Here is a 17,164-nt window from a genome sequence, read left to right as displayed (position 1 = left end):
TAGTCATTAGTCCAAAATTGCGTGATTTTTTTTACAATTCCTATTGTCGTACAGATATCGGATTGAACTAATGTTTTTTAGGAATTCATAAAAAAAATATTATGAATAATGATCAGTCTTGAATCATTTTTGGGACCAAAAATGGGCCAAAAATAATACTGTAAATTAGTAATCGGATTTAGCAAACAAAAGAAGAGCGCTAAACAAGTACATGAATGATTCAAACCGCTAATTATTTTTAAAATATTTTTATGGTTCCTAAAAGAATTAGCTCAATACGATATAAGTAGAGCGTTACGATTGTGAAAAAACCACTTAGTAGAGTAATGATTTATTGATTTTTATGGGACTCATTTGTCCCACCAAAATGATTCTAGCCGCTCATTATACTTAAAAACATTTTTTATGGGCTCCTAAAATAAATTAGCTCAATCCGATACCAGTAGGGCATTACGATTTGTGAAAACACTACTTAATTGCAGACTAATAATTAATTGATTTGTTGCGGGACTCACTTTGGTCCTACGAAAATGATTCAAACTGCTCAAGGCAGTTGTGATCTTGTGGCGGGAGCAAGATCCGGTGGCAAATCATCCATCCATCCACCCACCTACCTTCTTGAGCGGAATACTGGGTCGACATCTGTGCTAAGCGGCTTTCCTAATTTTTGTTTTGTTTTATTTTGCTTTGGTGTACTTTGTTTTCGTATTAATATAACTGAGAGATTTTTTTGCCAGGAAAAAAAAATAGAAAGAGTTTTACAGCCCTGTATGTACGTACTATGAATAAAAAGGTGGTTCCTGATTATAAGATCAAAGACAAAAAGAACTCAAAAGTTGCAATTCTCCTGAAAGCTTACATGAACCAAAAGCCTCACACAAGCGTGTGGGGGTGAAAGAAAAGAAGAAAAAACAGAGTCCAAAGGAAGAAGAAAGAGAGTGAATTCTCACAACATCAAAAGTCCCAGTTATCATCATCCCTATCTTCTTCTTCTTCCCTGGTCCTGGCGGCTTCTGCCTCATCTAGTGCTGGATCTCTATAAGGGGTGCGTCTGTGAATAACACACAAAGCAGATCAGAAGAAAATAATTTCCCAAGCAGGGTATCATCTCTCATTAAATAAGGAACGAACCCTATCGGGCATGATGTACTTGACGGAATTATGCACCCGTATTGGGCATAATTTCTTGAGGGCCATCATTAAATAAAGAACGAACCCTATCGGGCATGATGTACTTGACGAAATTATGCCCAATACGATTATGCACCCGTATTGGGCATAATTTCTTAAGGGCTCGTTTGTGTGGGGATTCGGGGTTGGGATTGAAGATATAATCCCATGGGCCTGAGAAATTCAGTGTTTGGTGCAGTACAGGAATTCCCAATTACAAGGTGTAGGATTTCACATCCCCTCCATCAAGATAGCGATGACGGAACTGTTTTTCCCTTTGGTCTACATAAATTCGCATGACGGAAAAAAATTGAAAATGCATGCCACAATCCCAGCCAAAACAAACCCCGGATTTTGTTGCCATTCCTATGGAGACCTATATCGCAGGGGATTCTATATCATATACATATTCAATGAATTTCATATCATTTCCGTTTATCTCCAAGCAAACAAACAAGCCTGAAGGGATTACAGAACTACCCAAAGCACCCACAGACCACAGGACTGCAGAAGGTGTAATTTTGCAACCAAGAAAGTAAAGGATACAAACTAAAAATGGTACTTCTGAATTACGCAAAACCTATAAAATGAACCTGTAGGCAGTGTTGGGATTATGGTGTGTGAGGGATTAAGGTAGGAAAAATAATGAAGTTGAAGATCCTATAGCTTCAGTTTTGCTACCATTTTCCTTTTCCGTGGCAAGTGGGTCTACGAATCCACAATCCAAACACAGCCTCTATAGATAACATCTGAACTCCGATAAGGAACAGAGACACCTGAATTACAAAGTTATCCAACAAGGACTTGAGCCTCTGTTCAGATAGATGTGGTTTTCCATGGAGAGAATCAAACGCTCAATTCCAAGAAAACTAGGTAAGGTTTATATATAGGTGGTCTGCAAAACAACAGCAGACAATCTTTAACATGAAGAATTTCAAATCACTACAAGGTCATAGTAATTTCAAATCCATAAAGATAAACTCCAAAGTCAACCTTGAAATCCATATGTAAATCAACAACTCTAAATTTCAGCTACTCTCATTGGATAATATTGTCAAATCCCTTCATTATGAATCCACCTCTCTCCAAACAGAGCCTAAGAGCATGTACCATCATTCCATGAAACTCAATCACCCCATTCATCTCCAACCAAAGGTTATACAGACATTAACTTTCCAGCCAACATCCCAAATGTTTGAAGCATATTAAACCTATCCGGATAATAGAGGGATCAAGCAAATTAAGCTGCCGTGCCAGTAACACTAGTTTCTAGCAAATAACCCCACCCTCCAAACCAAAAGTTTTTTTTAGTCATAATCCAAATCCATTGGAGCTTCTCCAATCCTTCAACAAATCTCGTCAAAATTAAAACTTGTGCAAGAAACACTAAAAATGGGCTCAATAAACCAAACCGAGCCTTGAGTCTCAATCAATTGGGCTGGCTATATGAATTCATTTTCTCCATTGGGCACTATAAAGACATTGTGTAACGTGGTATCATGCCGTCTCCAAATTCCATTTCAGTCTATCCCTCCCCTAGGTGCTACCATCAACCGTAACCATATCTTTTTCCTAACTGCTGCATCTACTGATCTGAGATAGACATGCCTAAACTAACTTAATTTACTTGATCTGTAGATTCGGTACTACCTCACCATTCCTCAAAATTTGTTGTCTCTAATGCTATCCCACAAAATTTTACCACACATGGATCTCAACATAACCCATCCCAACACAGAGTGCTAAAAATGGGCTCCAATCAAAAGTCAAATTGATAATACTCAAATAGAGACCTAAACTTGCTTTTTATCAAATCAGGTCAAAACCTAGTTTCACCAAATTTAGTTTCGAGGTAAACTTGGGATTGTGTCAGGGGTTCCAAGAAATGTTTCAACCAAAATGGTAGGAGCGTTCAATTCTTTCAGGCAACACCCATGACCCTTACTCATACTTTCTTACTCAAATTGGAGTATGGTATGATGAACTCCAACGGTAAAACCCAATCCAGAGACAGATTTGAGTAAAAACTTCATTAACGGCACAATTGTAAATTTGAGTTTTGAGTATTAAATAGAAGGTAAGGGCTGGAGATCGTTAGAGTGTTCAAACTTATTTTTAATATCTCTAAGTGTCCGACCATCTTTTAGGCGCAGCACGACAGGTTGTGGGCCCAATCCCACCACTGCCCACTAGCAGGGTGCCCATTCAGAGCCGGAGCAATTATACTAAAAGTTTTCACTCAGATTTGGTAAGAACAAAGAATTGTGCCAATTCAGCAGAAAAGATCAAACCTTTTACGATTACGCCTGGCGGCCTCACGATTCTTCCGCTTCTTCTTCTCATGCTTGTTCTCATGGAATTTCCTCCGCACGCACTCCTGGATCACGCCCGCCCTCATCACCTCTCTCCGGAACTCCTCTATGAGCCTGTCCTCGTTGTCGTCCTCGTCGATCTCGACCTCGACGTTGAACGACTCACACGACGAGAACGGCTCAGTCGACGAGAACGGCTCAGACGACGACAGCAAGGATTTGCACCCCTGGTTTCTCTTTCTGAGCGGAGGGAACGAGGAGGAGAGAGGGAGGCGGAGGAGTGGGGATTTAGGCGGCGGCGGCGGTTTGGAGAGTGCGGTGGCGGTGGTGGAGAAGGAGAGGAGGTTGAGGAGGGATGAGGAAGCCATTAGATTGGAGTCCGTCCGTTGGGTAAATCCGACAAGGGATAAAGTGGTGTGTCAGGTGTTTAAAGGGTCGGATCTTGGATAACCCGAGATAGTTGTGGCTGTGATTTGTGGAGCAGGCGCCAGAGATTATTCGATGTTTCGGGCACCCCACGTATTTTAATTTCCACATGTCTCTACTGCCAAGGGTACGGGAGTGTGAGTTCGATTCTTGAGGGTAGCGCAATCAGTTAGGAGGCAAAATTGCATGTGGGTAGTCTCATGAGCACATCCAGTGGTTCTCCCCTCCAAACTTGTTTTCACTGCTTTCCATGAGTTTTTGTTCCCTACGGTCAGGCCTAAGTAGATTGATCTTACGGTCAGGCCTAGGTAGATTGATCTCATCCCGTTTAGACGTGAGAATACCTCCTATGATGTAAAAAAATATATATCTGCACCTAACATGTGGTGGATTCAATTTTGCTACAAACACATATACGCAAACAATGTACACACTCGCAAAACATGTGAGACCCGGACACAAATACACACAATCATTTGTTTGCGTAAATGTGTTGGTGGTTTTAAACATTTTGGTGGTGGATAAAAAGTCTGCAGGCACTTAAAAAAATTTCCTTCAACTTTGCCACAATCACAACCACATAAACACTTACTCACAAGACATACAGATGCCCACACACTCTTCGACTTACTCGCAAGATATGTGAGACCCATACACTCACTCACCAAATCTAGAAGGAACATGCTACAAGGTCCACACGCTGGCCTTGTATGTCTTGTGAGTGTGTATATATTTGTGTTTGATTGTGGTTATAAATTGATTTTCCCACTTTCCTATTTTATAAACCACTTCTCTTTTCTTTTTTTTTTGGGTCTTCTAATATGAAAATTTATGTGATTAGCCTTTCATGAATGAATTTCTTACACGTGGAAAATAACTTGAAATGATCATGTCAAATAACTTGATTTTTTGCCAAATAAGTGCCTTAGAAATCGTATCCACCACCAAAAAGTTTATAAATTGATTCAATAATTTGAAATAATTTCAAGTATTAAACTACCCTATAATTGGTTGTGATTAGTGTAAGCAGCGGCCCACAAGTTGGCTAATTACAATATACCGGTTAAAAAAGAATGTAATGGAAGAAAGAAAACAAATTCGCTTCAATCACTATCGGATATAGAGTAGTGTAACTTCTGCCAATATTTGAAAAAAAAAAAAAAAACTATGGGAGATTCGGTGACAGTTCAAACAAGCAGACAAAGAATGCCAAAGCATGAAAGCTTAAAAGTGCTACTGTCTTATTGAGGAGAGATTATTCAGTGATCACTGAATAATTCTTCCTTATTGAGGAGAAACAAAGATACATGTTCAGACTATCAGAATCCTTCAGAAAACAAACTGTTTCGTCAAAAGCCAGAAGTGTACATTTGAAGCATTTGTGGAAAACAGATACCATTTCACATTGCATGAAAATATATTACTCATCGTTCTGTTCACAAACTACATATTGGAGTGACCAACCCGAACATGAACCCGATGCCAGGAAGTGTTCAGAATTCCTCTCAAGTTCCAAATGTTCTCCACATTTTCAGGTTGAACGTTTGAGGCTATATCCACCTGCCCATCAATAGGACAGACAAAATACCACTCATAAGTTCATAACCAGAAGTCATTAGCATAAAAATATAATCCAAATCGTTACGTATGAGATAAACTAGATTGGCTTCAGATTATCAAATGGCTTCAGATTATCAAGATGGAAAACAACTACCTATGGTTACCATTCAAGTCCACTATATGCAAGCAGTTCCTTCCCAATGAACTTCACGCATACAGGGTCCCTCTTTGTTTACTTACAGGCATTAAGGTCAGAACTCTGAGAATCAATGAGGATGTACAATGTGATGCCATGACTTACCAATAAAACATCTCTTATGCTAGCAAGGAAACAGGGTCTTTCTATCCTCCTCTTTGTTTTCTGATTTATTAGTAATCCATTCCATCACATTCCTCAAGGTTTACAACCATTGAACAATACATGCATTAAGGTCAGAACTCTGACTCTCTGAGAATCAATGAGGATGTACAATGTGATGCCATGACTTACCAATAAAACATCTTTTATGCTAGCGGAAACAGGGTCTTTCTATCCTCCTCTTTATTTTCTGGTTTATTAGTAGTAATCCATCACTCCGCAGGGTTTACAACCATTGAACCACGGTCCTTTGGCATAAAGTCACAACCATCCGAAGGAAATGACAAATCTTAAGCAACTTCTGCCCAAGAAATGGCATGGAAAGATTTCGGCTTAAGAATGGCCAAGGGTTGGAGCTTGAAATATGGAAGATTTTGGCAAAAAATGGCTTCAGTAAAACAAATGGCAAAGGGTGGGAGATGCAATTGAAGGCCATACATGGGGTTAAGAATAAGGTGATGCATAGTAATCTCCCTCCCTCCCTCTCTGTCAATGGGATGATGTCATTCCACTAGCCAAAATCTGAGCATGAAGAACACAATGACAAGAAACATATAAGACATACCGCTTTAGCAACTATCTCAGCATTCTTTGGAACATCAGTGACCACCTCAAAAAACACCCATGCCCATTTGTCGCTACTCGAATCATCATCGGCAATGTATGGCATGCCTGCCTTCTGGAATCTGGAAGCTTCCAACCAGGTTTTGCCACCATCAATGGATACATCTACTCTCTCAATTCCACGCCCACCTCCTGATACTGCATATCCCTTGATAGTTATCTGCATAAAAAATAACAAAGGAGCTCATTTATAAAGCTAAGTTATATGGGTGGACCTCAATCCATACTGATAGTCCAATATAGAAAAGTACCATTACTATCGAGATGCTTGGGGTACAATTCATTCATGAGGAACTATAGAAGAAAGTATTAAGTAATATATGCAGTGTAAATAAAAACACGATGCTTATACTGAGAGTGCAGATTTCACTCACCTTACCAGGCTTTACAATGTTTGAGTCCTCTAAAGAACATATTGCACACTGTCCAGAAATAAATCCTTTCGTTGTTAGTCAAAATAATTAAGGCCCCCACAACTTATATATTTCTTAAAGGCGGGCTGCAGTTGATTAGTAACCTTCATTGAATGAAGGCCTTCCAAATGCGGATTTTGATATTTTAATGATTGAAAAATAATCATATTACAATCTGAGTCATTATTAAGCCAGAGAAATCACAGAATACTAATCCATGTATTGTATGAGCAACAGCTAAAATTTCTTGAGGTTAGTTGCATTTTTCCACCTTCAGACTGCCTTCAGACACTTATGTCAGTGTTAAGCTAGATACCAACCAATGCAAATACAATCACGAAACACAAGTCACAATCAAATTAAATCAGCGGAAGTTTAGAACTGAACAGACACTCTAGTCACAGCCCTGTGGTAGTTTGTTTTTTCATGCATCAATGCAGTAAAGAATAACTTGGTAAATTATTTACTAATCATGTGCATATATTGTTCAATGAATTGAAGCTGGGCATGAACATTGGAATTTCCAGATATAATACACTAATATCTGCATCACATTTGAAACCATGACCCACTTTTGCATTAATAACATTACACTAAGGCTTCTACAAATCCACAAAAGATCAGTATCACCATGCACTATTTGCCCTCCCCTCAATGTAACATGTCCATCGGGTATACAAACACCAAGGGTACATTAAAAAAAAAAACAATTGAACACTTGGATACTCTAAATTTCTTACAGAATTTGAAGAACGCACACGCTTAAAAAATAAGCAAAATTATCAAGTCATTAGTAGCAGATGAATAGACATCCTATTTGCCCTTGAATCCAATCTAATTTTGAGTTATTGCCTAAATATACAACACTATACAGTGTAAAAATACATTTTAACTGATCAAGACGTGCTCAGCAGTATTCAACTTTCAGAAACGTGCCCAACTCCATGTAACACAAAGAGATTACTATGAAAGGAAATTGGGAATACAGTAATTTGACACGGCAACATGCAGAGAAAGTGAGAGAGACCTGAACGGGGAAATCCATTTGCGGCTTCCTCGTAGACCAATTGATATTCTCCCAATTTACGGAAGGCGGAAACATTTTATAGTCTTTTTGCATAAAGAAGCCCTATTAAATAACAAAATACCATCAATCATAAACAACAGGGTACAATCAAAATAGCTAAAAGATAATTAAATAATATTCTAACCTGGCATTCTTCAGCAATTATGTTGATGGAATCAAGCCATTTAACAGAACGAGCACCAATAACACCCGGGACAACTACACGTAATGGATATCCATGGTCCCTGTTTATAGTCTTTGGAAGGAAATTTATTGCCCAAACTTATCAGGAGAACATTCAATATATAAATAGGAACAAACAAGACAATCAGTATATTCCTCTTTTATGACTGTCCATGACCAATGCCCTTGGGTTGTCAGTTGTGAGTCTTGTGACTTGTGAGAATATCATAGTAAATCCAAGCATCTGAACAGCAAAATGTAGCATTTGATTAAAGGCTTTAGGCTCCGTTCCGGAACTCAGAAAAAGCCCTTATTTTTTAAGAAGGCAATTTCAAGCTCAAAAATTATGAGCTTATTGAAATCTAAAAATATGCAATATGGATCTTGTTTGGAAGATCTCGATGAGATCTTTTATATGATGCAAAAAAAATTTAAAAAATATTTTTCATTTACTTTATTTTTGAGTTTGAAAATGTGAAATAAGCTGCTTATTTTTTAAGAAGGTTTTTGGAACGGGGCCTTAGTCTTTTAGAATAATAGCAGTACATGTAGAGACCTGTATTTTTCGAAAATGGTTTAAAGGTTTTATAAATACTAGAATGCCCAATAAATGGGAAAATTGTGAGTTTATTTGATTTAGGGCTTAAATGATAGGATTGTTATTTGAGGGAGTGTGAGTGTGATTGAGTTGAGTGCTAGTATAAAAAGGGGGTGTGTGTGTGGTAGGAGATAAAAAGTCCGCCTTATCTCTCTCTCTCAAGCCGACTCTCCCTCTCTCTCTCGGCTTTCTCTTTCTCTCTCTCTTGCTTCATCTCACAAAACTTCACCCCAAAGCATAAAACCCATGACAATCAACCTCCATCCTACTCTCTAGTTGTGATTTCAAGCTTGTGGTTCGTTGAATGGAGCTCGGAGAGGAGTATTCATGGGGGATTTCGAGTTTGAAAGCTAGGGCTCGCTAGTGGATCTTGGGTTTCAGCCTTGGAAGCTTGAGGTAGGGATTTCTTACTTATTCTATGTGTTTATGAGTGATTTTTGTGCTTTGATCATGCTTTGGATCATAGTGTTTCGTCGTTGTGTTTGCCCTTGAAAATTTATAGAATTGCTGCTCAAAACGTTTGTGGTATCGATACAACACATTAAGTGTTGTATCGATATTACAAGGTTATCTTCTTGGACAGCGAGTGTTGTATTGATACAACTTTAAGGTGTATCGATACCAGGACCCTTAAGTCCAGTTTTGCTCCTATTGCTCCCCTGTCGATTATTTTGACCCCCAATCACTTCTAAACCCCTTTGGACACCTCCAAGCCTATTTCAAGCATGCTTAATTGAATTCCTTTGGTTTACTTAAGTTATCCTTGTCCCGTTGGCTTTCCGTCGTTTGAGAAAGAGTAGTATCCTATTAGATAAAAACTTAATTGAAATTCATCTTATGGGATTGATGGTACTTGAGAGTGGCGCTTGGTTGGTCGATAGGGGTTTGCCTAGTGATCCGGAAAAGAATAGGATAACTCGTATCTTTGTGCTTCGTCTTGATTGATCATCGTTCTATAGATTCTCGTTTAGAACCTAGCCGGTGGTGTGTCGTGGAGTTGTTGTGGATTCGGTACATGATGTAAGGCGTTATAATAGACTTAGGGGAATAACATGGACTATATATACACACACACACACACACAATGTACAATGGGGCATGCTTATGAGTTTGTAATATATTGTTGATGATGTATGAACGAATGTGACCTTGGGAAATGTTGTCATCTTGTGTACGGATTGATAATACATGTGTGTTTGCGTGAGTTGTGAATTTTGAATTGAGGGTCCTACAACGCAAGATGTGGTAATGCGGAAACTCAGGTGGAGAGAATTCACTGTAATGTAAGGTGTGGTAATATAATTGAAAGTCTTGCATGATGAAGGAAGTTATGATTGATTATAGAAATTCTTCTTGTTGTTTGGGCTATGTATTGCTAGAGATCGTAAATGTTGAAAAGGGGAATAAACGAATGATTCCATCAAAGTTGTGAAAAGTGAGAAATCTGGTTTTGGAAAAAGGATTTTTATGAAAAATCATCTGGTATTCCTGAGCAAATCAATGGTTCCGATATTTGGGCACAAATCAACAGACTTTGACCCGTAAAGGTTGAAAGTTTTCTCAAAATTATTTTGGCAATCAAAAGGGAATGTTTTCTTTAAGAAAGGAGATTTGACGGTAATTGGTAAGAAATGAGAAAGTTAATGGTGGCATTCAATTGAGAAATCTTTAAATGGTTTGAGAAACCGCCGTGGATTATTTAGATTCATGTGTATTTAACGTTGCCCTTAGTTTGATGTACGGATGGTTAGGAATATTCTTTAATATGTATAGAATTTCGTAGTCGTAGTCCGTCGATTCATTGTGGTGTCCCTTTTGTATCCCTTGTCTGCTTCTCGGAAATCATTCACTCTTATAGCATGTTTCACTACATTTACATATAGCTTGAGTATAAAATTCTCTGCTGGGCTAGTGTAGCTCAACCTATCATTTTCAAATACCAAACAAGGAAGTTGGCATGGTGTGCATTGCGTGCTTGTTGATCAAGGGTTTCGAAGGTATAAAAGAAGCGACAATTGGCATTTATTTTGAAAGTAGCATTTGGATGGACGATTAAAGTAAACTGTAATCGTATTTTGGTATTTTGTAGAATTTGAGGCTTCGAGCCAGGATTGTAACTATTGAATTTAAACTTGCGATCAGGGGAAGAAATGTCATTTGGGTATTATCGGTACTTCTGTAATGATTTTATTTAGCGAAAATGATTATTATTTATGTTGAAAATCGAGGGCGTGACAGTACAGGAGTCATACATAATTTCACAGTGTGCCACCAAAACTAAGAGACCCCTTTTCTAGAGGTCCTTCTCTGTTGAGCAATGAGAAACTTCAACGGAAGTCAAGAGAAAAGTACAATATGTATAAACAAACATGCTAGAAATATGCATATTTCATTGTAACAAGAAAGTTTCTGAGAAAAATATGAGCTCCCCAAAGAGATCAGCGTTCAAGAAAAGGTATGCTTACCTCTCCATTCATCTCATATGCGAGCAAAACATCAGCCAGAGGGTTAGTGGCCTGAGATAATGGAATCGATGCCTTATATGGGCCTCCATTCTCCTCCTGCACATTTTAGTATATTGAATCAAGGGAGATCCAAACACTAAGCAGTCGAGAGCAAGGAAAAACATGCATTCCTAAAAAATACTTACAGATCCTTTACCTTGCACTTGTCAATGCTGACGAATTCAACATGCTTTCCACCTGATGGTGTAGCACTTGTCAACTTAGGTATCCCGACAAGCTCGAGAACATCTGCCAACTTGGCCCCACTCCAGATAGCTGCCATGAATATACAATAAGAAGTTAAACATTGATAATGGAGGTGAAAATAATCAGGTACGTAATCTACAATGAGTTCAAGCACATCATAAACAAAAGAAAACAAATGATGAAAAATCTAGTCCTACTGAATTCAGAAGTTCAGTGAAAAAGGGAAAAACTAAGGGAAAAAATCAAAAAAATGTCTCAAACTCGATATGTTCAAGTTGGTCATAATTGGAGTCAAAATAACTGAACAATGGCTTCTATCTGCTCTACAAGCCATGACCAAAACACCTGTAGGGCTGTAGGCAATGACATTCATTAGTCAGGATATTGAAATCCCAGCAAGCTTTCTTTCCAAATCCCAATTTTATCGTCAAATTCAAGCCCTTAGTATTGCTCAAAATGTGCTCGAGTCTCACACTAAGGATGAGATGCTCAAAATAGTAGCCACCCAGCTAATAGGCCAGTCCTCACTTTAAGGAAAGATGCGAAAAAAGGAAAGAGAGGGATAGAGTTTCTCTCGCTTTTGGCATAGCGGGCCCCCCAGTCCACCAAGGAATTAGGTTTTGTAACTCGACAACTCTAGAATAAGTTGTGTCAAGAGAACAAAACAATCTAAAGAGAAAACTTTAGTAGCAAGATCCTTCTAAAATGGGTGCGCTCCCAAGACGGGAGCTCGAATCGGCGCTCCCAAGATGGGAGCTTGACGGGAGCCCGCTCCCAACCAACATGGGAGCTTATGGGGTGGTTAAGGCAACTATTCTCTTATTCTTAAGGGAGTTATGCCATTGTGGAAATAAAAATATGAAAATCTTATCACTCAAGAAGTTTTGCAAATTGAAAATATCTAACTTCCTATAAGTACCCTTTAAGATCGTGAAAATTCTCATAAGTAATCACTTTTCCTTCAATGGTTAAGTATTTAAAGATACTTTATATACGTATTTATATGAAATCTATATACGCTTCTTAGGCGCTCCCGACCTTAGGAGCTTCTAGGTGCCTCCACTCCCTAGCTCCCGCTTCGTGCTACTTATTAGAAAACTAACCATTTCCAAGGGCAGCAACATCCCATCCAACACCTTTCACAGTTTTGGTTTTGCTCATCGCAGTCCTCCTATTACCAGCACACTGTATCATCAAACAAAACAAGCCAGGTCAACATCTTCAGCGAAATTTGTCGAAACAGAAAAAATGTTAGTTAGTCAATCATGGTAGAAAGAGTGCAATAGCAAACAATTCTAAAATATCGACCATGTGGTTTGTATGATTTAAATACCTGTAAAGTGGCAGTGACAGTATACTTTGGAAGGTTCCTATTATTTATTTGACAATATAAGTTCCTTCTCCAAATAATCACGAATGAAACAACGCATCATGAAATACGAAGGCCGAAACTCATCACTCACCACACATCTTTCATGAACAGCAGTTTGGGATGATCAACAAGACCAGTTATAGAAACACAATATCTGTTCAAGCAAGCACATTATGTCAGTTCTTTGAAGTTGATAGACTTCAAACTTGAAAGAGGTGGAACCAGGATAGCTAGAGAGAGCAAAATAGGATTAAACGCAAGTGTTCAGTAGTGAATGACCTTTCTATGTCATCAATTATTGGGATGGGTCCATGATTTCTCTTGTAGAAGAAATCCACCGGAGTCACATAAGATGAAACCAAAGCTGAACGAGGTGGCTCGGCATTGAAGGGCTCCTGCAGCAGAAATGGAGTAACATTATAAGTGGTCATTCGGTTGTAATAGGACTTGAGAAACTTATTAGGGTTTTATGCTACATAACGCAAAAATACAAAAACAATGCACAGAACTGCTGATGGCAGAAATAACTCACAATGATAAGTGTCATAGGCCGAATATGATGGTTCGGTCACTATCGCTACGCTCGGCAAAAGGCTGAGCCCAATCCCTAAATTCTGACCAGAATGCTTGAACCCATGAGTGGGCTTATAGGCTCGGTATCATGGTTCGGCCATGGTAGTGCTCGGGCCGGCAGCTGAGGGCTGTTGGTCCGTCTGGGATGAAGATTGACTCGTTGTGGGTGAGCCCAGTGTTGGGCCACTGGGCTCGGCAATGATCATCATGCTAGCTCACTATAGGGATGGCAATTTGAACCGAACCGATGGGTACCCGAACCGATAACCGAAATTTTCCCCAAACCATAACCGAAATTTTCCCTGTGGGTACGGGTATGGTTGGCACACAAAATAACCGAACGGGTTTTGGTTCGGTTCTAGTTCAGTTGATACCCGAACCGAACCGAACTAGTAAATTACAAAATTACCCCTGCCTATATATATACACATACGTTTAGGGTTTTCCAGTCTCAACTTCATTTCTCATTTGTCAGTGAGGGTCCTGAGGGAGAGGTGGCGATGTTTAGATCCTTCTGACCTCTCTCTCTCTCTCTCTCTCTCTCTCTCTCTCTCTCTCTCTCTCAGAGGAAACTTCGTTGTTCTGCCGTAAGTCTCTCACTCTCTCATCTTCAGCGAAACAGTTTCCCCTTCACACGCACGCCACAACCCCCGCCTCTTCTCCGTTCGACATCTATCTCTCTCATCTCCGGCGACGACGTGCTCTCTCTCATCTCCGGCTCTCTTCTCAATCCCCAAGTCGTCGATCTTTGCGATGTCGTTTTGAAGTGAAGAACAACCGTTTCGAAGATGAATCGGTTTATTTGACTATTTTTCCCTTGATTACTGATCGTTAGTTGTTTTATTCAATCAGATCTGTTACTGGTTTATTACTCCTGTATATTCGATCAGATCGTTAGTGGTTTTTGGTTTATATTCAGATCTGTTTTTGTTTTTGATCTGTTTTTGTACGTCAATATGCCTGCTATGAAGGTCTGCAATTTACCATTTGATTTTTCGTCTGTGGTTCGATCAAAAATTGAGTGATATTCATCGGTTTTGACTCAGTTTTTTTTTTCTTTGTTTGGATTAGAATACTGATCGAGTATCCGTTCGGTTCGGGGATTACCCGAAAACCGAATGGCTCGGAAATAGTTTCATTCTTCCCTCCCCGTTCGGGGATCGGGGCGGATATGGGCCGAACTTCGGGTTCGGGGATCGGGGACGGAAAACCCAATTTCCGCCCCGAATGCCATCCCTACTCACCCACATGCTTGTAACTGCCTTATCTGGAGTGACGAGTGTGACGTCATCCGAGGCGGTTGCCTAACAAAGTAATCATGAGCGCACATGGGGGTGACAGCTTGCACACAAGGCCGTTAACCACCTTATCTACTTCGTCATGAGTGACGCCTACCGAACCGTCCCTGGCACATGCCCGAACTTGGAGAGCAAGCAAGAACACTATATATAAAGGAAGTGAGGCCAACCCTAAGAGGTACACACTATCTTCTACCTCAAAACCCTAGTACTCTACCTACTTGCTCTGCAATTTCTGATCCTCACGCCAAAGGACCGTTCCGGAATCCCTCCGGTGTGGTCTGTTAGTCATGCTTCCCTGTACAGGCTAGGAGAAGGTGCTAGGCGTGGGAGGTTAGCACCACAATAAGTCTCTTTGACAGATAATAAGTCTGTTTTGTCATGCTAGAGAGGTTACCAAATCTGAGATCTAGAGCCCCACAATAAGTCTCTTTGACACTGAATGCTATACAGTTCTCATAAGGGAAAAATAAAGATGACAAAAAAAATTCCTTTGTGCACTTCCTTGACAGATAATGCTTTCAAAGGAAAATATTATTAGTTTTCCATTCACAGGATCATGACATTTGAATTTCTAACCGTCATTTGTAAGGTGGTACCGTCTTTGTTTAAATATTCATCTGTAAGATATACTCTAAAAATGCACAAACTATACATAGTCATTCACCGTACTAGAACCAGCTAACATGGGTTTGTAGGTGGAATGGTGTCTGCACAGACCTAAACTTAAATGTGTATCTGGAGGAAAATGTATTAGAAGCCCAAGTTCTTATCAACCTATGGACCCAAAAATTCATTGTATATGTTTCGTGGACGAGTGAATGCTGTTTGAAAAACCAAAACACAAAAAGAACACATGTTTCTCCTTCCAGTGGAAATCCAAGAGAGTAACAGCAAACACAGTACGAGTTTTGCATAATTGAGATGTAAAACTAAATCTAAAGGATTCTATCTCCAAGAGAGATACATGCTCAACCACCAAAACTTGAGATAACATCCCCAAAAAATATAAGAGCAAGTAGCTAAAAATCCTTTTTAAAACATCAGATCAGATTATCCATAATCCAAAACTAGTAAAACTGAAGATCCTCGGTCAATTAGAACTAATATAGTAAAATGCATAAGATCCGAATTCCCTTCACCTTTTACATGGAGAATAATAGATACAGAAAATTTGAACTAGAATAACCAGCAGGTACTATTCATTTCTATGGAATGACATAATCTACGATTTCTACCACCCCAAAATATAAAACCAGTAATTACATCAAGCCCAACTAAAGGCAAAGTTCAATTAACACATTGAAAACCTAGAAAACATTCGTTGCAAGAAGCTGATGAAGAAACAGAAGCGGACAGATGCAGCGCGTGATATAATCTTTTAAGCTTCTATATATATATAATTGCATCGAACCTAAACCGTATATCGAATTTCGAGAAAGAACTCATCTCTACGTTCGACGTATTCCAGCATCCATTTTATTCCCCCACCCGCCCCCCCCCCCCCCCCAAAAAAAAAAAAAAAAGAACTCATCTCTACGATCGTAAATACTCCCATGTTTTCAAAAGAGAGAGAGAAGCTAACCTTGGCGTTAATTCTAAGACAAGGGTGACGAGGCGGTTCCTGTGAATATTCCGACGGACCTCTTATTCCCGGCATTTCCTGGCTTCGTTATCCCAAGTGCTGCTTTCTGCAAATCTTCGGGGAGAGAGATAGAGAGAGTTGGTTTGGGCCTTGGGGGTGGCCAGTGGAAAAACCGCTTCACATCAAAACCCACTATATAGGTCGCGAAATGGGTCCCAAGCAGTTGACCATTTGATTTTACTCGAAATCAACGTCTGATGGTAATGAGAGAAAAATGCTAACAATTGATTTTTTTTTTTTGAGGCATTTTCGGAGAAGAATAACATATTTACAGAGGAACAATAGAACTCAATCTCGACCGTTTAAAAATGTTTCGAAATAAATTGTTAGCGTATCGTAGAATTATTGGCTGATGAAAAGAAGGTGAACCTTTGGGGGTGGTACCTGGTCTAAACTCACACCAAATCCTCTATACCGAATCTCCCTATTTTCATGTATTCATCTGTTTTGAACGGTTAGATTGTGTAAAATTTTCAATGTTCTAAAAATTCTCATGTAATCTAACCATTGAAAATGTGCGAGAACAGAAGTACAGAAAAAATCGGTATAGAAAATTTTATTCCCTCTAAACTGCTCTCAGGTACTCATTTTGCATAAACGATCGTGATACCGAATACGAACACAACCTACCAACGACGCGATGAAAACAAATAACACTTGCACACACAATAAGATATGGAGCTCTTACCCATTATACGCAATTATAATCTATGTAATTTGATGACCAGTCCATTCTTATAAGGTCATTGCATGAACCAAATAATTCTAATAAAAAATAATTGGAGGTCGATGACCAGTCCAATTAATTACTTACTTACAAGGTCATCACACTTAATTAATTACTCCGAAATTGCA

General features: G+C 39.2%; 2 protein-coding genes and 1 long non-coding RNA gene across 4 annotated transcripts; 1 reads left to right on the top strand and 2 right to left on the bottom strand.

Annotated features, from left to right (window-relative positions):
- Positions 1-782: 782 nt before the first annotated feature.
- LOC131336104 (small ribosomal subunit protein bS21c-like) lies at positions 783-4,056 on the bottom strand. Its single transcript, XM_058371768.1, has 2 exons — positions 3,462-4,056; positions 783-1,051 (listed from the first exon to the last, which is right to left on the bottom strand). Exons 1-2 carry the CDS (start codon positions 3,848-3,850, stop codon positions 955-957), a joined length of 486 nt encoding a protein of 161 aa, XP_058227751.1. The 5' UTR covers positions 3,851-4,056; the 3' UTR covers positions 783-954.
- Positions 4,057-5,125: 1,069 nt separating this feature from the next.
- Positions 5,126-16,496, bottom strand: LOC131336524 (sulfite oxidase). Of its 2 annotated transcripts, none has more exons than XM_058372400.1 (12): positions 16,250-16,496; positions 13,073-13,188; positions 12,885-12,947; positions 12,755-12,791; positions 12,525-12,606; positions 11,372-11,490; positions 11,176-11,271; positions 8,075-8,185; positions 7,891-7,992; positions 6,825-6,872; positions 6,392-6,610; positions 5,126-5,468 (listed from the first exon to the last, which is right to left on the bottom strand). In XM_058372400.1, exons 1-12 carry the CDS (start codon positions 16,322-16,324, stop codon positions 5,352-5,354), a joined length of 1,185 nt encoding a protein of 394 aa, XP_058228383.1. In that variant the 5' UTR covers positions 16,325-16,496; the 3' UTR covers positions 5,126-5,351. The 2 variants fall into 2 exon arrangements, with proteins under 2 accessions (XP_058228383.1, XP_058228384.1); XM_058372401.1 differs by lacking the exon at positions 16,250-16,496 and adding an exon at positions 13,326-13,538.
- On the top strand, positions 13,920-14,563 carry LOC131336525 (uncharacterized). Its single transcript, XR_009202858.1, has 3 exons — positions 13,920-14,229; positions 14,338-14,363; positions 14,413-14,563. It is a non-coding gene; the product is annotated as an uncharacterized LOC131336525 (long non-coding RNA).
- Positions 16,497-17,164: the final 668 nt, after the last annotated feature.

This window comes from Rhododendron vialii, chromosome 8a, assembly GCF_030253575.1.
Source record: "Rhododendron vialii isolate Sample 1 chromosome 8a, ASM3025357v1".
In the NCBI taxonomy this organism is placed as follows: Eukaryota; Viridiplantae; Streptophyta; class Magnoliopsida; order Ericales; family Ericaceae; genus Rhododendron; species Rhododendron vialii.
Note: the sequence above shows the minus strand (reverse complement) of the source record. Positions and strands in the feature narration are given on the sequence as shown.

Coding starts and splice junctions, on each gene's coding strand:
- LOC131336524 (XM_058372400.1), bottom strand. CDS start 16,324: ATGCCGGGAATAAGAGGTCCGTCGGAATATTCACAGGAACCGCCTCGT. Junction 13,189..16,249: donor GTCTTAGAATTAACGCCAAG/GTTAGCTTCTCT, acceptor TTTCTGCTGCAG/GAGCCCTTCAATGCCGAGCC. Junction 5,469..6,391: donor CTGAGATAGTTGCTAAAGCG/GTATGTCTTATA, acceptor ATTGATGGGCAG/GTGGATATAGCCTCAAACGT.
- LOC131336104 (XM_058371768.1), bottom strand. CDS start 3,850: ATGGCTTCCTCATCCCTCCTCAACCTCCTCTCCTTCTCCACCACCGCC. Junction 1,052..3,461: donor GCCAGGCGTAATCGTAAAAG/GTTTGATCTTTT, acceptor TGTTATTCACAG/ACGCACCCCTTATAGAGATC.